This window comes from Nannobrachium achirus (assembly GCF_963921795.1).
Source record: "Nannobrachium achirus genome assembly, chromosome: 19".
In the NCBI taxonomy this organism is placed as follows: domain Eukaryota; kingdom Metazoa; phylum Chordata; class Actinopteri; order Myctophiformes; family Myctophidae; genus Nannobrachium; species Nannobrachium achirus.
In genome coordinates, this window is record NC_137826.1 from 36,398,735 (window position 1) to 36,421,301 (window position 22,567).

Below are 22,567 nucleotides of genomic sequence, written 5' to 3' on the forward strand. Positions count from 1 at the left end.
TGCCACATGAGATGCTTTGTCATATTGTAGCGTAGGGAACAGCTTTATTCACAATAAATAGGTTATCTACCATATAGGCCTACTGCAAGTTTATATACAACCCTACACAACTATTTGTTTAGACATATAATTTTGTATCCAATAATATATATATATATATATATATATACAATACACACACACACACACACACACACACACACACACACACACACACACACACACACACACACACACACACACACACACACACATATATATATATATATATATATATATATATATATATATAATATATAATACATATATATATATATATATATATATATATATATATATATATATATATATATATATATATATATATATTCTTAAGTAAATTCCTAAGTAAAATGAAGTATACGTATACATTATCATTACACATGCTTTACACATTTGACAATAAGGTCTAATATTTCTACAGTTGCTACAAATTGCTACAAAACCTGTATAGGCCAATCCGTCATTTTAGGGCATAATGAACAAGAAGGATAAAGTTGAAGGATAAAATTAATATGACAATGATGATATACCAGGACAACTGAACAGTTAAAGAGAAGGCAAGGATCTCAATGGAAATAAGCTTTGCCTTTAATAGACCTACCTGAGTTTCCTTTTAGTTGACCTTGTATCAGTGAACTGTACTGTCATGAAACTGTGCCTTTTCCTTTCCTGTTTAAAACTTCTAATAAATACTTAAATCAATCAATCAATCAATCATGCTCATTTGCTCTAACCTCGCCCACCAGGCTTTCATTTGCTCCCTGCCTTGACGCGCTCTTGCGTCGTGACTTCTAGCGTGTGACGCAGTGACGGACCTGACGGCCTGACGCTGCACCGGCGCACCTCCTCCTTTCTCTCTCTCCACTCCGCCCTTTTGTGCAGCCGCTGCTGTCTGACAGAGACAGGAATCCATCTACGGGCAGGACTGGAAGCCACACTGATAGAAAGGTATGTTTTTAATAGAAAACCGGACATTTTAAACCGTCTTCTTGGTGACCGCACTGCAGCAGCAGCAGCCTGCGATACACCGTGACCTTCCCAGACAGTAGTGAGCCAAGCCGGCTGGATGATCCGCTGATCGAGGCAGCATTGAGGCTTCATCAGTCAGAGGACAGTGGAGGGATGCTCCATCCAAGGCCTGTAGCTCGTTAGCTAGCTAGCTAGTAACGGTCATTTGGGCTGGTTTAACTGTCATTTGTGGCTGCTGTCTTTTTTTTAACTGTCATTTTGGCTGTTTTAAAACTGTCACTTGAACGTGGCTCCTGTTTTTAACGGTAATGTAACCGTTTTAAGCCAGCCATAATTGCTGAGCACACACTGACACACACCACCTCTGCGGTGGTGTCTCTGTGCTCAGCAGTTATTCTGTTGGCTTACAGAGAGGTATGTCCAGCCTAATGTTCACAACCTCTATCCCTGTGTGTCTGTGTGCGACAGCCTGTCTGTCCTGTCCTACTGATACTCCATGTGTGACAGTGACAGCAGGAGGCTAAGGTTAATCTGTTGGCTAAGCTAAAGGGCAGTTACAGCCAACCAAACTGCCACCCTTTTTAACTTTTAACTAACCAGTTAAAACAACCTGGAAGAGTGGCCTCCGTTGGCAGCACTGCCAGAGGCTTGACATTGAGAGAAACAGCGTTATTTTATCACGACCCCCCTCCAAAAAAATTAAAAAAAAAGAAAAACTTGAACCCTACCAGTTATTGGCCTTTGCAGCCTAATATAATAATTTACATAGAGTGTGCATTCACCCTGTGATTAAGGTTATTGGTAGATCACAGGTTTGTGTGCAAAGGGAGAGGCATAGCTTGTGCATCTCCATCTAAATACAATAAGCTGGTTAATGATTTGCAGGCCTGTGTGTGTGTGTGTGTGTGTGTGTGTGTGTGTGTGTGTGTGTTTCCTGTTCCATCTCTTTAGTAAGAGGTCAAACGACAGAAGAATGTCCTGTTGTCTGACTTTCAACCACACCAGACTCTCTTGTTTTGTCCAATAAATTTGCCTCCACATTGACAGGGTTGTAGTGGATGCTGGTGTTTTGAAGGATTGCAGTCAGAGGCCTTTATAATGATAAACTCCAGACATGTGCTGCTAACTGACTGGCCTTCTGCCTGTGGCCAATGTACAGAAACCAAAGTCATTGGTTGTCAGCAGGAGGTCTTTGGCTGATCATTACTAGTGTGTGTACGTGCATGCACAAGCATACCATGTGTTTGTGTAAAGCTGAGAGAGTGACACATGGGGTGAATGGCTTAGCGCGTGTGTGTGTGTGTGTGTGTGTGTGTGTGTGTGTGTGTGTGATTTCCTGTCCCAAGTAAGTTCCTTGGGAGAGGTTGAAGCCCATTTGGTCTCTGGAGGGACATGACCCTCACCCTATACATTCCATTTCGTCAGGGTCAGCTATTATGTTCAGCCAGAACCACGCAACAAAAGAGTCTGTTGAAATCATTTGGTGTCCACCCCTGGCTCAACGTGTTGGGCGAACATGTTTTAAGTTGGTGGGTGGGGACAGTTGTTTAAACAAGTAAAATTAGGTGGTGGTGCTAGGGTAGCATAGTTGGTTCTATCCACCTCTGTAAGTACAGTTTGTTGTAATAATCTAACAAACAAAACAGTGAATTGGCTTCTACACATCTAATTAACCAATATGTTTGGCAGTGGTTCTCAACCTGTGCATCTGGACCCCCAGGGGGGTCCCCGACTCCCTGTGTGTTTGGGGAGGAGGAAAGAAATAATATTAGAAAGAGGATAGATCTACAAGCTCGTAATGGGAGGCGTTGTGAACTCGTAAATCTGCTATTATGACAATATATTCATGGGTTGCATTTGTAGTCCTAAACGGCCATGTTGAGGACCAACACATGTGTTTCAATGTGTCTGATTGGCATAGAACTGATGTTCTACGCCAATCAGAACTCCTGTGTTGGTCCTCCTCAACATGGCCGGCCCATGAATTCATCAAAATGTCAAACAAAATGTAATGCCTCAACTGGGTGGGGGGTCCCCAGTTCAAATATGATTATTTTGGGGGGTCACGGCCTGAATAGTTTGAGAACCACTGCTGTTAGGGAGAAGTACAGGTGGTAGAGGTAGAGCATATTTCCATCAGATGATCATGGCAGCCAGTGACCTGTCCTGAATCAGTCTGTGGTCTTAGTTTGAGAAACCCTGATATACAACCAGAGATTAGTTCAAGTAGTTACAATTCCAGCGATATCTGTTATCAGTGGGTGCATGTCCGTGAACAATAGGCTGTCTTTACGACACAATCCCTATGTTTCTGTGCTCTATGGGAAATGATTTGATATCCGATTAGAATCTGTCCCTGGTGATGAAATAGGCATGCCCTTGCACAACAGACGCAACCATGTAAAAGGAAGGACACGTAACGCAGTAGTAACTGGAGTTGTAGTTTCAAAATATTCATTCGTTTTTAATTTGGTTCAATTTACGAGTGCATGGGTTAGTTTTAGTGTTAGTTTTTATGTTCCTCTGTCTTAGTTATCCAGGTATTATGGGGAAAGCTGTGATATATTCATGTAGAATTAGTTTAATTTGTTTTGCATGGTTCATTTTATTTTTTTATTTCTATTTTTTATTGCTTCCCCTTTAGTTTTTGTTAACTATGATAACCCTTTAAATAACATTATACTGCTGTGCTGCCTCTAGGCAACTGATTTTCCCCCTTGGGACAATAAAGGTATCTATCTATCTATCTATCTATCTATCTATCTATCTATCTAACCCTGGCATATAACTAACATGTGCACAAATGCAGCCAATACTGAGGTCAACATTTTTTTTGTCAGCCCTAGAGTCACTGCACTGGACTGGTACACGTGCTGGTGTAGGCAAATCAGGAATCCAGGCCCTGTGTGTGTACTGTACTGTACTATACTGTATGTACTGTACTGCACTGCACTGCACTGTGTGACCGTACAGTGATACCTTGCCAGCCCATCTGTCAATGACCTTCAATTACTCCCGTCTTCCGCCTCCACTAACTTTCTCTTAGACACACGCACGCACGCACGCACGCACGCACGCATACTCTGTAGTTTTTCCCTGCTCAAGGTCAGGGCTGCAATTATTGATTCGTTTCTTATCAATTATTCTATTGTTAAATGTGTCAAATAATCAGTAAGCGTGTTTTTATACATGGCAAATCTACAAGCTCACAATGCCTCGCATCGCAACCCGCTGTGAGCTTGTAGAATGTAGATCGTCTATTTTAACTACTTTAGCAACGTGTGTACAATTCTTTTGAAGCTTTTTGCCTATAATAATCACATGCCCAAAGTAGATTAAATGATTGATTGTCAAAATTATTGACAATCAACTTGCACATCTACTCATGGTCCTACGAGTCACACCCATAACCCTCTTTTACTCTTGTCTTCTATTGCAGATAATGGCCATACCTCCCACCTACGTTGACCTTGGAAAGCCTGCCAAGGATGTTTTCACCAAGGGATATGGTGAGAACTGAACTCTAACCCAATTAAACCAAGTAGTCCATCTACCAGGGAGTGGGTAGTTGTTGTAATAACAATAAACCAGATTGATGAAGTTTTCAGGATACCTGAAGTGGTTATACAAGACTAAAATAAATCGTTTTTTAGTCTCAAAACAAAACAAGTTGTTAGTGAGCGAATTTTAAAATCCCCTGAACTTCTAATTCAGATCAGCTCCTCCATCACCACTGGTGACTCCTCAATGTCTTCATAGTCACATGGTTGTAAAAAAAACAGAAACCTGATTTTCAGTGGAAGTTCTTGGGCGTGGCTGGGTTAGTAAATACATTGACAGTATGCCTGCATTCTATGAGACCTAGTGATTCTCTTGGGGTTTCACTGGTTGGGCAATGGGCCTTGACTAATGACCAGCTTTTAACTGTTCTGCTGCCCTTGACGACGCTCACCGTCAGTGAAAGGGTTAATACCATGGCGCCGTTGACGGCGAGGACTGTCAATCTTACTGTATATACAGTAAAGATATTATTACTTACTGTACGTCGCTCCGGTCCCGCCCGCATCGGTAATGTCCGCGATTTGTTTACAACGCACGTCGGGCGTGCACGCGAAATTAACGTCCTCCATAGTAAATCCATTGAGAGGCCCATAAAGAGACTTCATTTTCTCCAAAAGGGACATTCTTATACAAAGGATGGTCTCCACTCTCCATACTGTACACAAAAGCTGGGCGCAGCCATGTTCTCTTCTGGGCTCACACTGTCATGTGACTAGATGACGTAATCGTTGCCGTCAAGTGATAATCCAAAAAAACAAAAACAACCCCCTTCCGGCCCTTCAAAATAATAGCGGCGGCCTATGGAGGAAACGGCGTGGCACCGAGGCACCAAGCAAACCTTCAGATTAAGAGGCAGTAGTTGTGTTAAAGACATATAGTCCATGGGCCAGACGGGTTGTCGGTATCAAAAAGGTGGCAAAGGTTACCATGCATTTTTGAAAAGCTCTATATCTGTAGATTATATTTTGGTATGATAACCCTTTCTTAGACCCAGCTAAATTGGTGTTATCAGCCGCTAGAGTTGGTCCCATTAACTTTACATTACAGGGAAAAAAAGCAAAAAATTAATCAGCTTTAAGTAGCATAAGAGGGGTCAAACTAGGGGGTTTTCATGATGCTGAATCCATTGCAAGCATCTGTTTAGCACGAAAAACATTCCTGGGGCTAAAACAGCCCCCACAAAAGTGATGACTCATCACTTTTCATCACTAAACCATAGTCTTTTTAGCCCAAGGAATGTTGTTTGTGCAAAACAGATGCTTGCAATGGATTCAGCATCATGACAAACCCCTAGTTTGACCCCTGACACCCCTCTTATGCTACTAAAAGCAGATTATTTTTTTGCTTATTTTCCCTGTAATGTAAAGTTAATGGGACACCAACTCCAGCGGCTGATAACACCAATTTAGCTGGGTCTAAGAAAGGGTTATCATACCAAAATATAATCTACAGATATAGAGCTTTTCAAAAATGCCTGGTAACCTTTGCCACCTTTTTGATACCGACAACCCGTCTGGCCCATGGACTAATACTGTATGTCATCGTAATAGTGAAAGCTTTTCTTTTTTTTTTCTTTTTTTAAACTAGTTTCAAAACTAGTTTCTTTATATTTAGATAGGAGAGAGAGGGACAGGTCCCTGCCTAGAATCAAACAGCAGAGGATATTGCGATCATGTGGTGGATGCATCTCTGATAGTGAAAGTTAACTATGAACAGCAACAAGCCACGGTAGGACAACTGGCCCTTGGTTGTTTGAAGCAAAGACATTATAATGAAAGTGCCAAAAATCCCCAAAGTAAGGTGTGTTTTTTTTCCCCCCTTTTTTTACACTACCCAACCAATAGCCCATATTTTGCTACCGTGTCACAGTATACCCAGGGGGCAAATGAAGGTGTGCTGCATTTGCCCCGACATACAAAGTTGTCCACCAGAAATATTATCTATGACCCAGTAGGATCACAACCTATATGGACAACCCGGTCAATTTGTACAACAAAGTCCAATATGGCCGCCTTTAGTTTTAATGGGGGGTGAATAGGGCAACATTTTAAACTGAGGGATATTTCCACGAAACTTCACAGGTTGATCAATGGTATACATATGAACATTTTTTGTATTGCAAGTTTCCATGAAATCCAATATGGCCGCCACAATATGGCCGCCATAATGTAAGGACCCAGAAAATAGGTTTTGCCTAACTTCTGAACCAGATGGGCTAGAAACGCAAACTTGGTGTCTATTTCATGGTGTCTGACCATGGGAGACTCAATGGAATAGCTAATTTTATTATTGGGTGTGTCTGGACCTTTATTGTGCATATTTGCAAGATGGTGGACTCCCAAAATAGAGCTTTAACATAATTTCTACCATGATTGTTGACTGCTTTTACAAATACAAGCAATATGAATCCATTTGCTAAGATTTATGGCACAGAAGGGACTTATACCTGTATTATTCTTGAGTTTGCATGTCAAAATGGCTGTAAACGAGATATTATATTTCCTGTCCGATTCTACTGTATGTAGTTGTAGCAATGACTTCAGATAAAATCAGAGACCAAAACAATGTATCTTAGAAATAATGTTTTAATTTAAAAAAAAAGAAAAAAAGAGAGAGATTATCTCAATGAAATGAATGCAACTGCCTTTTTGGGTCTTTCACACATAGACATGCACATGCTTTCCAACAACTTCAGCTTCAGGGAAATTATAATGAACACATGATTAAAACAGGCTGCATTATAATGCAAATAATTGCTAGTCACTATCACTGTCATATGTACCTATCCTGCTGCATCTTGTCTCCAGTCCTTGGCAACGACACCCCAAGTAGCATGCAATTCCCTTCTTCGCACATGAACAATTTTTCTGGCAGCCTTTGATACAGCTACATGATATTGCCTTGTCCATTGATATAGGCCAGGCTGGCTCTGTAGATGGACAGGGGACTGCCTTCCCATCACTGAGAGACCATCCATATTCAGTGAAGCAAGGGATGTCTGGCTTCGCGATGTGTGCAGTTTTATCTATTATGGCTGCTAGAGCAGCTCTTTTCAGGTGCAGGCCAAAGGCATTTTCTGTAGGTGGCAGTAGCTTCAACAGGGTTGATCGGTTATTTAGGAACTTGTACACTCTCAGCTTTGCCAGGTCAAAGTCCTCCGAATGGTCAGCTTTTGATGCATATACAGGTCTCTAGCCTGATTCTTGACATCCTCTGAGAGGGAATAAGAGGAATTTTCACCAAACTCCTGAAGTGCAGGGAGATCTAGACCCATGCTGGTCTTGAACCATGCCTTCTTTCCAGTGAAAAAGGGATAGCTGGTGGTATCTCTGCCACTCAGGCTGTGAATAAAGGGCAGGGCACGACACTGTGCGAGTCCAAGGGCTGAGACCATGTGATGGATAGGAAGATATGCATCCTGCTCTGTTCTCACCCACAGCTCTGGAAGGTCATGCTGCCACCCACCTCGGTGGCAGCATGATATAGGCACATGATGATGATGTCTGTGTCATTAGCATGGATGACAACTCTGTCAACTTTGTGAGCCTGGACACTGTAGATGGTGTGTAGAATTACCCTTGTGTCGGCCTCCTGTTGTGTTGACTCTAGTGCAGGGACATCAACAACACACCCCTCCTTGATCACCACACCCCTTGTCTCTTCTTTAAATCCTCCACTCAGGTAAAGATGGGTTGTACCAAGAGCAGACTTAAGTGTTTCATTTTGACACCATTCTTCACAGAGGAATCTTAGAAGGTTTGCTTTGTTTTCAGAGACAGCAAAAAACTCTTGAGGATCAGGAGCTGTATATTGTGCAGAGACTTCATTTTCTTTTGCAGGTTTTGAATGGACATACCTGTGTTCCTGCTCAGCTGTCTTAAGACTGGGTCCACTGTACCGGTCACAGCAAAAGTGTATGATGTCTGTGTTCTTTACCAGGCTCACAAAGTTGACAGAGTTGTCATCCATGCTAATGACACAGACATCATCATCGTGTGCCTATATCATGCTGCCACCCACCTCCTAGACCTTCCAGAGCTGTGGGTGAGAACAGAGCAGGATGCATATCTTCCTATCCATCACATGGTCTCAGCCCTTGGACTCGCACAGTGTCGTGCCCTGCCCTTTATTCACAGCCTGAGTGGCAGAGATACCACCAGCTATCCCTTTTTCACTGGAAAGAAGGCATGGTTCAAGACCAGCATGGGTCTAGATCTCCCTGCACTTCAGGAGTTTGGTGAAAATTCCTCTTATTCCCTCTCAGAGGATGTCAAGAATCAGGCTAGAGACCTCACAATAGCTGTATATGCATCAAAAGCTGACCATTCGGAGGACTTTGACCTGGCAAAGCTGAGAGTGTACAAGTTCCTAAATAACCGATCAACCCTGTTGAAGCTGCTGCCACCTACAGAAAATGCCTTTGGCCTGCACCTGAAAAGAGCTGCTCTAGCAGCCATAATAGATAAAACTGCACACATCGCGAAGCCAGACATCCCTTGCTTCACTGAATATGGATGGTCTCTCAGTGATGGGAAGGCAGTCCCCTGTCCATCTACAGAGCCAGCCTGGCCTATATCAATGGACAAGGCAATATCATGTAGCTGTATCAAAGGCTGCCAGAAAAATTGTTCATGTGCGAAGAAGGGAATTGCATGCTACTTGGGGTGTCGTTGCCAAGGACTGGAGACAAGATGCAGCAGGATAGGTACACATGACAGTGATAGTGACTAGCAATTATTTGCATTATAATGCAGCCTGTTTTAATCATGTGTTCATTATAATTTCCCTGAAGCTGAAGTTGTTGGAAAGCATGTGCATGTCTATGTGTGAAAGACCCAAAAAGGCAGTTGCATTCATTTCATTGAGATAATCTCTCTCTTTTTTTCTTTTTTTTTTAATTAAAACATTATTTCTAAGATACATTGTTTTGGTCTCTGATTTTATCTGAAGTAATTGCTACAACTACATACAGTAGAATCGGACAGGAAATATAATATCTCGTTTACAGCCATTTTGACAACATGCAAACTCAAGAATAATACAGGTATAATACAGGCAATAACACAGAAGGGACACAGAAGTCCCTTCTGTGCCATAAATCTTAGCAAATGGATTCATATTGCTTGTATTTGTAAAAGCAGTCAACAATCATGGTAGAAATTATGTTAAAGCTCTATTTTGGGAGTCCACCATCTTGCAAATATGCACAATAAAGGTCCAGACACACCCAATAATAGAATTAGCTATTCCATTGAGTCTCCCATGGTCAGACACCATGAAATAGACACCAAGTTTGCGTTTCTAGCTCATCTGGTTCAGAAGTTAGGCAAAACCTATTTTCTGGGTCCTTACATTATGGCGGCCATATTGTGGTGGCCATATTGGATTTCATGGAAACTTGCAATACAAAAAATGTTCATATGTATACCATTGATCAACCTGTGAAGTTTCGTGGAAATATCCCTCAGTTTAAAATGTTGCCCTATTCACCCCCAATTAAAACTAAAGGCGGCCATATTGGACTTTGTTGTACAAATTGACCGGGTTGTCCATATAGGTTGTGATCCTACTGGGTCATAGATAATATTTCTGGTGGACAACTTTGTATGTCGGGGCAAATGCAGGTTTCCTAAAAAAAGGCTGGTTTGCCCCCTGGGTAGTATCAGGAATCCAAGGCTGAGTCATGGTTATTCTAACATCATCTCTGCTGTCCCCCAGGCCAAGGTTGAGCTGTTCCTTCCGCTTTGGGAATCAGAGAATGATGAGAACCACACATCAATTTAAAGCTCACTCAGTGACTTAACCACATGATCCCTAGCCTCCTTATTCTGGACATGTCACAAATTCGAGCATTGTGCCGAAATATGCAAACATTTGGCAAAAATGATTGCCCCCACCCCCACCCCTACCCCCCAAAAAAGAACCAACCCCTTGTGCAGAAATTATAGATGGAGGACGGAGAGTGGGGATTTAACACTTACCGGTAAATACTTACAACCTGGTGTCCTTAGTTTTAGCATTGAATTTTGGTGAATATCGTCAAAAAAGATCTAAAAAAGAAACGTAGATCTACAAACAATGTGATGCGTTGTGAGCTTGTAGATCAGCTATTTTCACTATTCATTGTATGACAAAGTATGTAAGGCTTAAGTGGTTTAGGATTACAGTATGTGGAAGTGCATATGTGCTCTTTCCTTTTATCACCAAATAAATAAACTCATTCATTGAAAAAAGCTAGAAGATGGGGACTGGTATATGTGGTGTTGAATGGGGTTGGCCTGTTAACTCATTTAATGCCACCCTTTCACCACTAGAGGGGGCCAAGTGTGCCACAGACAATCCCATAGAGATATGCTGGTATATGCAGAAGCCCTGCAGCCATGACTTGCCTAAACACTTTCCTTTGTGCATGTACAGGAAGAGGATGAAGTTAGCTTGAAGTTAGCTATTGGCTACCAAGCATTTTAAAAGCCTTATTTTTGTCAACTTAGCCATGATTAAACCTTGCACACCTCATGCATGGGAAAAAAACAGAGAAGAATGAGCTCTAAAAAATCCAATGCAATCCTGGATTGCATTGTTGTGGGTTTGTGCAGTTTGTTCACAGCTTTCAAACAAAAAAATCCGATTGGAAATCCGTTCAGGCATTCTTGAGATAATAGCCATTATGTTTTACACTGTTGTGAGCTTGGAGGTCTGCTACCTGAGTTGTATGGGGGTTGTATGGGGGTTAAACATGCAAAATCGCGATTGAAATCATGTTCACTAGTTTTGATGGGGTCCAAAAAAACATTTTCAAAAAAAAAATTTCAAATTTTTTTTTTTTTTTTTTTTTTAATCACGTGTATACACGTGATTGGCACTGTGGGATGCGCTAATATATCACGTGTATACACGTGATTGGCACAGAATGAGTTAATGGATGGGTGTATGGGTAAATGTTTGGAGGAGACCTGTCCAAATTGATGAATGGATCAATGTTAAAGCGGCTTGCTGGTTGAATGGATGCATGTATGTGAGAATGAAGCTGAGATGGATATATTGATGGGCGGTGGAATGGAAGTTATAATTATGATGGATGGGTGGATAGATAGAACGCAGACTTGATGCAGGAATGGTCCAATGAATCACCAAGCTGTTAGTCATGCCTCACAGGACCAATGCTCTTATGGAAACCACGTCAAATCAATATGCACATCTCGATAATGACCTATAAATGCCTATTTAAATAGGTGCACGGGACTGACAAATCAATATTTCTCTGACACACAACAATGGTTTGATTCAATGTGTTAACGTGAGTGTGTGCGTATTTGCAAAGCATGGGCTTTGTTTTCTTAGCAGAAATAATTCCATCAGAAATCACTTAAACCAAAAGGCATAAATTAGATATAATTTTTGTAACAAAACGTTTTAATGTGTTTTCCAGGCTTTGGCCTCATCAAGCTGGACTTGAAAACAAAGTCTGAGAATGGACTGGTGAGTAGTCATTATTAACAGAGCTGCCTCTGGAGACTTCAGCCATTTACTCTGATCCAAGCTCTGGACTTCAGGGTGCTGTTTGAATAGAAACCAAGTGGTGTGGGGGAGCAATAGTAATAGATTATATTGAACTTGATTAAATTAAAATAATAGATTTTGGAGGAATCTTCTGTCAAACGTGTTCAAAAATACAGAAAACAAGCTCACATCTTGTTGTGAGCTTGTGGATCGTTTTGTTTTTCTGATAAAAATGTTTTTGTGTTGATATATCAATATATAAAAAAAAAATGTGTTTCTCGATTTATAGAAAAAGTAATCGATAGAATAATCGCTATGAAAATAATTGGTGGCGTACTGTCCTCAACTAGATCAGTGAACTTTTTAATTTCAAGGACCCCCAGTGTGATATGCATTAGGCCACGGACCCCCATTTGACGCTCAGGCTTCACTTAACTTTCAACTCTGGTACCCCAATCTAGTCTGTATAAATCTCAGACTGTACACTCTCAATTAATTAGGTTCCTAGACCCTAGGTTGATGACCAGCATAGTTTAGTTTATTAAAAGTTGTATTTGTAGGAGCCCGCTGGCCTACCGGTCCCGGCGCATACCACATGGGCTCTGATGCCTGACAGCGTATCGTGGGTTCGAGTCCCGGTCCCGGCGGCCTTTGCTGCGTCTCTCTCCCCATTTCTGTCTATCAATAGGCATAAAAGCCCCAAAACAAATCTTTAAAAAAAGGTTGTATTCGTAGAAAATATTTATATAAAAAAACTGTATGAATTGCAGGAATATATTCCTCGAACAGGCCCTTGAATATGTGAATGGTGTTTTTATCGGAGACATAAGATGTTTCAAAACATGATTCTTCCACTTCTTTCTGCTCCCGTTAATGTGTCTACGTGTCCATCATCCCCTTCACCTGTGCAGGAGTTCAGCAGCGGGGGCTCCGCCAACACAGAGACCAGCAAGGTGGCCGGGTGTCTGGAGACCAAATACAAGTGGGCTGAACATGGCCTGACCTTCACGGAGAAGTGGAACACAGACAACACACTGAGCACCGAGATCACCGTAGAAGACCAGGTACTGCAGACCTGTGCTTCTCACCCTTTTTCATGTCACAGAACCCCCAAACCCTAAGAGAGGATTGGTAAACATCAGCATAAGAAAAATAGCAGACTGCTAATAGTGCTAATAGTGCAGTGTTTTATTACCTCATTAATCGTATTGACCGCTTGTTTCTGATGGTAATACACTTTTAACACTCAGCGAAGACTATATATATGAGTATAATGCAGTGGTACATGATTTGACCATCATTTCTGTCTTTTCACTCGCTGAATAATCTTCCAAGTTCACACGTTGAATGAATTGAGAAATCCATGGATTTATTAATTATTTTACTTAATTTCTGTCTTCGGTAGACTGTTACATGTCACCAATGATATCCTTATCCTTGCTTTCTCTACAGATTGCCAAGGGCCTGAAGATGACGTTTGATTCGTCGTTCTCTCCAAACACTGGGTGAGTTTCATCACAGCCCCCTTTTAATCTTTCCTAGAATTCTTTAACGTCTTGATTCTTTTCTGTATTGATTTTGCATTTCGATCACATTTCTAGATCCGTGAATTAACTCCGAGCGCATTCACTTCTATGTTACGCAATAACCACGTGGCTTGCATTCTGTTTCGCTATGGAAAATGGAGGGCTGTTATTTTTTCTCGCTTACCATGAGTGGATACTAGAGCGAACGCGATCGGTGAACCATCACGCACGAGATGCGCGCACGCGCCCACGTTAAAGGTAGGCAAAATCCTGGCAGTGTGCGAACGCGATCGGTGAACCATCACTAACGAGATGCGCGCACGCGCCCACGTTAAAGGTAGGCAAAATCCTGGCAGTGTGGAACATTAGAAGCAATGTTCCCTCTAAGCTGCGCGCATGCGCGCCTGCGCACTACTCAGGACGCTGTCGCGCACGACAAATCTTTGTAGCGCATGGCAGATTTAACGCTGATAGATTTGTGAAAGGTAGTTGATTATTTTGTGGTACTCAGTCTCTGTCTGCCTGCATATGCTTAACATAGACAGCGCTAGGTCTCTCTCTCTCTCTCTCTCTCTCTCTCTCTCTCTCTCTCTCTCTCTCTCTCTCTCTCTCTCTCTCTCTGTGCCTCCCCCCTCTCGCTCTCGCTGACTCCGCGTCTCTCGTCTCGACTCGATTCTCGCTCGCCTCCTCCGCCCCCCCTCTCTCTCTCTCTCACACACACACGCACGCAAGCACGTGTGGTAAACAGAGACTTCTTCGGACTACTTTTATTGTTTTATTGCCGTCATAAAACTTTCTCACATCTTCTATGTGTGCATTAACGTTAGCAACAGCGTGGCTGTAGGGCAGGCTACCAAAACAAAACAAACGCATGTGCTTTGCATTGCGTATCAGTCAGAAGCTCAAAGGACCATGGTTGCTAATGTGCAGTTTCATAAAGACGTCCCCCGCCTGTGCACAGCGGAGATTAGACCTACAGTATACACACTACTCCTCCATCCAGCATCCAGGTATGAACTATATAAACTGCAATGTTTCTCTGGAGCTGACGATCGAGCTTGGCGTCTCACCTTCACGACCAGTTAACAAAAATAACTCCAGTCCTGTAATGCATTGGTCTCAAAGTGGGTCCGGGGACCCCCAGGGATCCCCAGCAAAAGTTAGGAACCAAATGGACCCTTATGTAACTCAGAGTGTACACATGGAACCACACACTCAGAGTTAAATTAACTTGATTTTATAACAAATATAAATTGGGGTCTCAGTGATAGAAATGCCATTAAATGGAGGTCCATAGCCTAATGCATGTGAAATAGGGGGTCTTTATCATTAAAAAGGGAATCACTGCTAAAGCCATACAAATATTATCTTATGGGGGTCCCTGGGATAGCTTTTGCTATAATGCTATAATGCTTTGGACTGTATTTTATTCATAATAATGACACTTCTTAGCGATGGCTAACCTTCTTTAGACGTGTCAATGTCAATATGTCAATGTATTGTTATTTTGTAGACTCATATTTAGGCCCATTGTTTGTATTGTATTTACACAACATGTTGTCAACATGTGTATACTATATAAGATAGATAGATACCTTTATTATCCCAAGGGGGAAAATCAATCTGTAGGCTTAATGAATAATAATGGATATAAAACCCTTTTCCCCCCGTCTTTTTAAATGATTTTAAATGTAACAGTCCTATAGTAGCCTACAGTTTCTTAACAGTAGTCGAACCGCTATTACTTATTCTGTAATTAAATTTGAATAAGCTATAACTTGACATAACTTGACATGACTTGACGCAGTAGGCTATACCTACTATATATCGTGCACTCGACATATGTTGCTCATCAGTGCTCAAGTTGTGCTCAGAAGGTTGGAGTGTTTGCTCAGACCGAAAAAAAAATTAGAGGGAACATTGATTAGAAGGGTTTTAAAATAGAAGTAAATGAGTTAATAGAGGCAGAAGTTTGATATAATCCTGAAGCGCTACCATGAAAAAGATTCAGATGAAGTGCAGTGTCTGGGGTGAGAGGTTATTTTCCATCCTCATGCAATGAGTGTACTGCAAAAACACCACAAACTCATGGAAGATGTTTATTTGCAGATGCTGTTATTATCTGAATAATGCCCAGTGTTATGTCATTCATTTCTATGCCTTTCCATTGCCCCTATATTGTTTCTATAGTTAATATCTGTTGCCATTCACTGCGATGCTAGCTTCACCAAGAAGCTAAAGAAATCCTTGTATGTATGCAAATATAGCCTTTTCAGATTTATGAATACCATATCCAGTGCTTGCCTGCAGTGTGACTCATTGCTTGCCTCTGTTAGAGTCAAGGTCTTATACACAGAAATCGAAACATAAATTAAATGCTTTGTCTGTGACAGGGCTCGGTAGCAGGGAGGAGACGGGACGACCAAAGGATTCTTGGTTTAACAAGCTCTTTATTTTCCAGTGCATTACAGAAACATACAATCATGCTGCTTGCCATGCTGTGGTATAAACTGATAAAATATAAACTGTCTAAAGCTGGAGCAGGTGCGCTTCCTCTGTTCGTTCCTTCCTTGGCTCTGATGAAGGCCACGTGCCGAAACGCGTCAGATTGAAAATGGTTAACTGAATCTTGCATCTTTATTTTGGATTGTCACTTTTTTCCCACTTTGGTGGATTCTCTTTACTAATGTTTTGTATGAAACAAATTTCTACAAGGTAGAGCTGAGCATGCAGATGTAATGTACTGTCAGATTAGAGGCTCTCCCTGTGTGTGGAGATGGCTGATTCATTCCATTATCCATGCACACCGGGTGTGTTGTCGCACTTGGCTCAGTGTGTCACTATTAGCTTGACTCAAGCCAGGTGTGACTACTTAAATCGGCCATCACCCACCCTAGATTATAATATTTGTACAACACAAATTCTATTCACATTGTGCCCCCTCCAGAATACATACAGTGTTAAATCATAGAAATTAATATAGCATTAACATTTCTCTCAACCCTAGTAAGTTAAAGATTTTGACGGTGAAGAAGATTCTGAAAGACTTTGGATGTTGTTCTCCAACAGAACAGCTCCCTGCCATGAACCAAACTTTGTGGTCATAAATATTTATCTACTGCCCAAAAACTTTACTGTAATCCAAATAAAGGCAACACATTAATTTATATATTCAAGCATTTTCTTTAACGTGGCTTGGCGTACTGAAAATATTAGCCGACATAGGGGGCTAATATTTGTCATCTCACTTCTCCTTACCGCTCATTAACCATCCAAACAGTGTTTCTAGGTTGTTGTGGTACAGTATGTGAAGTGAGGTTTTAAAAGTACCTTTCAATCTTCTGTCTTTCCATTTAAACGTAGTCAGTACTGCTGGCTTCACCCTGATATTTCCAGACCCAAGGATGTAGCGATGTCTGATAATAGCGACTTTAAGCTCGATGATTTTCAGGACGGCAACGCCAGGCGGACTACGGCTGCTATGACGTAATCGCCGTAGCGGTCAAAATGGTTAAGCAAAGCCTCGGTGGCGACGGGTTCCCACCCCTTTCACTGAACGCTTTGGTTCCCATGGCGACGCGTACACGCAGCAGACGGAGTAGGCCAGGGGTATTCAACAAAATTGTCCAGGGGGCCACATTGACAGAAACCCAAGGGGCCGAGGGCCGCACTAACGTATCCACCCCCCACCCCCCCAGCTATTAATCTAATGAACACTTGAAACAACGGGCACGACCACATTTTCACTACTACATTTTCACAAACAAGCACATTTTCATCTAACTACATTGCAAAGCAGAATACTTTTCAAGTAGAATACTTTTCATGTTAATGTGCTTAATTTATGTTCAAGTTGACAACTGTACAGTGTACACATGCTTTCTTGTTACTTAGTGCTAACTACATCACACTAGTGATGGCCAACCTGGCTTTGATGCTATCTTAGAGTAGATGTTGACCTTATTGACAGTGCACACACAATTGCCTTCTTTGATGCTTTAACGATGCTCAACGAGGATCAGGTGGGTCGCAGACACACACTCCACTCTGCTGCAGTGCTCTGACTGGAGTCTCTTCACTTGAATATGATGGAAGATGATTAGGGATTACTGTGATTATGGTAAAATGAAGCTCACGTTCCATATCGCGCAAACCATACCTATAACGTCCATTAGTCTCCACGAAAAAAAATCTTTTTTTTTTTTTTTTTTTTCAAAATTGCTCCAGGGGCCACAAGGAAGGTCCCCGCGGGCCGCATTTGGCCCGCGGGCCGCCAGTTGAATACCCCTGGAGTAGGCGCTACGTGGGAAGGAACCTTCTGCCGTAGTAGAGACAGCTGCGGCGACGGCAGGTTTATCTATCGAGCGCGGATCATTTCCGGTTACCGTTGTCATCTGCCGTTGGCCGTAGCGTTGCTAATATCGCGCCAAGTGGGACATCACAATAAAAGTAGGCATAATTTGTTCATTTCACAGCAGGAGATATGTGATGTTGTCTGACAAAAGCCTGAATACCGGTACTTTGTTGTTTGATTTTGATTTTGGAATCAGAAATGAAGAGTTGGATAATGGGATATCGGCAAAAGTATTGAACAGTACAGAGACAAACCTGAAACAAACCTGCGCAGCCATGACGCGCCTGAACACTTTCCTTTGTGTCATGAACAGGGACAGGATGAAGTTAGCTTGAAGTTAGCTATTGGCTACCAAGCATTTTAGAAGCCCTATTTTCGGCGATTTAGCCATGATTAAACCTTGCACACCTCATGGATATGCATGGAACAGAGAAAATGAGCTCTAAAGATCCTGGATTGCATTGGAGTGGATGGTAAATATCGGCGGCGCTACGCTCTCGCGGGCCGTGTAAACAGATGACGGCCGGCGGCCCGGCTCGAAAAAAAAAAAAAAAAAAGAATTTACAATTTTTTTTTTTTTTTAAAAGCCGAACTAGTTCGGGATCGGCACCCTGATAAGGTCCAAATAAAGCCGAACTAGTTCGGGATTGGCACAGTAAGAGTTAATAGTGAGACTAATCCTCCTGTCTTTGATCTCTCCCCTGGTTTCCTGCAGCAAGAAAAGTGGCAAGATCAAGACGGGGTACAAGCGGGAGCTCATCAACCTCGGCTGCGACGTGGACTATGACATCAACGGCACAACCATCCATGGCCACGCGGTAGTGGGCTACGAGGGCTGGCTGGCCGGCTACCAGACCACCTTCGAGGCCGGCAGGAACAGGATCACTCAGAGCAACTTTACCGTTGGCTTCATGACCGACGAATTCCAACTCCACACGAATGTGTAAGAGCACAAAATGAGATGCATTTTATGTTGAATGTGTTTTTATAACTTCAGTAAACTTTAGTTGGGCTGTGAGAGTATCTTAGCCTACTTTTAATTATCTGCATATTCACAGTGGGTTACACACAAATCACAGCGTACACCTACGACCAGTAAGTTGTTTTCATGCGACACCTCAGCAACGCATTGCAGTCATAGAGCTTTTAAAAGCCCCTGGAAAACAAAATGAAACCGGTTTGACTTGCGAGAGTTGACAGTCAATAAGCTACTCAATTCTCACTGCAGCACTGTCCTCCCACACCCATGAGTCCCAACAAATCTGATCTGTCCAGGTTTCTATGCACAAACGAGGGCACATCACATGCTGCAACAACTGTACAAAGTAGTCGTATACCTGTAGTGGTGCGGTTGCCAATGAGCCACACAGGACATGAGTTTGTTGGGATTCGGGTTTAAACCAGAAAGCCTGAGTGAGGTTGGATGACTAGATATTGTCTGTTTTTCAAATAGTTCAGTGGAGGTCTCTTGTGAGAGACTGAAACCTCACAAAAACATTGTTGCTCACCTCTGGTATACAGTATATGTACTGTCCAATCACTCGCCATCCTAGTAATAATAACATTTAAGACATTGTCTCTGCTCCAGAAACGACGGCACTGAGTTCGGTGGCTCCATCTATCAGAAGGTGAATGACCAGTTGGAGACGGCGGTCAACCTCGCTTGGACCGCTGGAAACAGCAACACCCGCTTTGGTATCGCTGCAAAGTACCAGATCGATGCCGATGCAGCCTTCTCTGTGAGTAGTGCTGCATCTTCGTATGAGTTTTACCAAGCGTGTTTGAAGTGGGTATGGCTGTGTCACCACCATGAAATGTTACTTCACGATTAATTGTCACTTAAATAATTGATGTTACTGATTCAGTTGTGTTTTTGGCATTGAACATTTGGACAAAGATTGCACATGACACTTTGACAAATAACAAAGAAATTACTAACAATGATCGATACCAATAATCTAAACACATACAGTGTACTATGGCTATATTTTATCAGTCAGTGATTTTTCAAAGCTGAATGTGATCTTTATCTTTAGATCTTACGTACAGGTACTTCATAATCATATTTGTTTGGACTTGTGGGTTGACATTTTTCTATTAAGAGATTAATTGAACCAATACTGATGTTCGTTTTTATTTCCTACACAGGCCAAGGTGAACAACTCCAGCCTTGTGGGCCTGGGATACTCTCAGACTCTGAAGCCGGGTGAGTTCTCTATAGCCAGCTATAAACCGTTCTTATGTCATCTTGGCCCTTCATAAGACACAGTTCAAATCTTTCATTACTCCATTGTGAACATCAAAGCATCGTCCAATGAGCAACTTGTTCACTGCGAGGCTGTGAGGGATTGTGAACAGTGTGGTGGGGTGGTGTTAGTGGTGGAGGAGGTGTCCTGTTTATTGTTGATAACAAAATACTATATCTGGATCTCTTTCACAGTTTGTATATATGTCTATCCACAGTTTTGTTATGTCACATCCTGGCCCTTCATAAGACGAATGATGCTTGGATGTCCACAATGGAGTAATGAAAGATTTTAACTACAATAAGCAACTTGTGAACTGTAGGCCAGCTCTGTTAAACTGTGAGGGATTCTGAACAGCAACAGGGGCAGCATCGTTTGAAAGGCCCTACTCCTTACCCTCTGAATGGAGGAAGGGCTTTCTTTTTGTTGTCTTTGGCATTGCGTATTTGATAGAAATTACATTTTTGCTTTCCTTTTGGCTTTGTAAGCAGAAATTGCGCTAAATAGTGTAAATATACAAAGGCTATTACTGAAATATGTGAAGGAAATGACAACAGCAGCTACCAAAGAAATACCAACAGTAAAAAATACTGTACTGCATCCATTCTGGCCTAAACAGGCCGTATCCTAAATAATCTTATACTTAGTGAAAACCGTAACTATAGGTTGAAAAGTAGTTAAAAGAGACTGGTGATAATGATGGAAATATGACATCCAGTTGTTTTTATTCAGATGGATGATTCTAACACTAATGCAAAATAAAATGTGTGATTAATTCGAATTATTGCGATCAGGCAATTGGGACAGGCCTGCTTGTGAATGTGGATGTCAGAATAATTTTAGGAAGTGGTTCAGGTAACGGTGCAGCCATGGTGACTTGTGTTGTCGATGTGTTTGCAGGCGTCAAGATGACCCTCTCTGCTCTCCTGGATGGCAAGAACATCAATGCTGGAGGCCACAAGCTGGGCCTGGGCCTTGAGTTCCAGTTATAGAAACATGAGGCATTCCTTCGGCGCCCCCCCACTCTACACACAATCACACCCCCCATTGAAAGAAGATCCAAATACTTTATTGAATAGCTAACCCTCACAACTCTCCGTGTCCCTTTTACGTGTACTGTGATTGACACGAGGCAACGCCGGTCAAATAATTCAGCCGCTGCAAGGGAACATAAAAATACTGGGGCCCACTTTGAGAACAAATGTAACATAAAAATTACCGGGGCCCACTCGAGAAGAACAAATCTAACGGATGTGCAAAACAAAGTTGTTACGGTGGAAAAGTAGCGTTTAGTTGGTCTCGCTCATTTTCATTTTGCTACAAACCTTTTCAAAATAAATGCTTTAATTTATTTCCCTCTCCGCCGCTTTCTGATATAAATAAAGGGAGGGAGATCTTAACAACATGGGTCAGGATTGGGAAGCCACGATAGGGCTCAATGCAGTAAGCATGTAGTTAAAGTAGTTGACCACCATGTGGCGCCAGTGCGTGGCTCCCGTCATTCCACCTCCATTCCAGCACTCTGTGGCCAGCCAGCCGTCTTCTACACTCCAGAGTTACTTCATTCTGTCCTAGCTTTTCTGCGTTAGGGATGTGTCTGTCTTAAGATATTATGTGATGGGAATGGGTTATGTGTTCTTGACGTAAGCGGCTGTTTGTACTGCCGAGACGAGAGAGTCACTAAACCCCACTACTGTGTACATTCTGTGTTTTTTGTTTGTTTTTTTTGGTCACGTTTGTCCTTTTGTCTGTGCATTTGATGTTAATCACTTATTTTGTTACATATAGCTGAAACAAATATTATTTTACTGATGGTAGGTCTGGTATTATAGTTTGACCCAACTGCGAAGACTTAAGGAAGCAAAGACCTGTCATCATGAGTATGTATGAGTGAGTGATAACCCTCTTGAATCTTGACCTGTCAATATTGTTCTTGGTCTAGAAAGGTTACTGAATAAAACATGCTATGGAGGAGAAAACAATCTGATAAATTTGACAGAAAATGGAAGTCTTCCGGTTTTGATCATTGGATTGAAACCTGGTGTACTTGACAATATTGTCACTCCCCTGAGTTCAAATAAAGAACATCTGAAAACATGTATTTTTATTGTGGCTGTGCTGTTATTTGTACCATCTGGGATGATCAAATGTAAACGATACTAAAATGTTTTATAGGGTCAATAAAAGAGAAAAATGTAGTCTGTCCACAGCACACTGGTAGCTTTGTCAATTATTTTTAAACTGCCAATTTACCTAGTAGTGGCATTGCATAATTTAATAGAATCTTTGGATATGCAAAGACCACATTGGAATTCAGCCAATAATTGACAAACTATGAGAGAAATGTAGAGAGATGATTGAGGGCTTTG

At 41.9% G+C, this 22,567-nt stretch overlaps 1 protein-coding gene across 1 annotated transcript; it reads left to right on the top strand.

Annotated features, from left to right (window-relative positions):
* Positions 1–927: 927 nt before the first annotated feature.
* On the top strand, positions 928–22,299 carry vdac1 (voltage-dependent anion channel 1). The gene is made up of 9 exons (XM_080748920.1): positions 928–990; positions 4,451–4,520; positions 12,002–12,051; positions 12,984–13,136; positions 13,525–13,577; positions 18,668–18,895; positions 19,541–19,691; positions 20,101–20,158; positions 21,099–22,299. Exons 2-9 carry the CDS (start codon positions 4,454–4,456, stop codon positions 21,188–21,190), a joined length of 852 nt encoding a protein of 283 aa, XP_080605046.1. The 5' UTR covers positions 928–990; positions 4,451–4,453; the 3' UTR covers positions 21,191–22,299.
* The last annotated feature ends 268 nt before the right edge of the window (positions 22,300–22,567 follow it).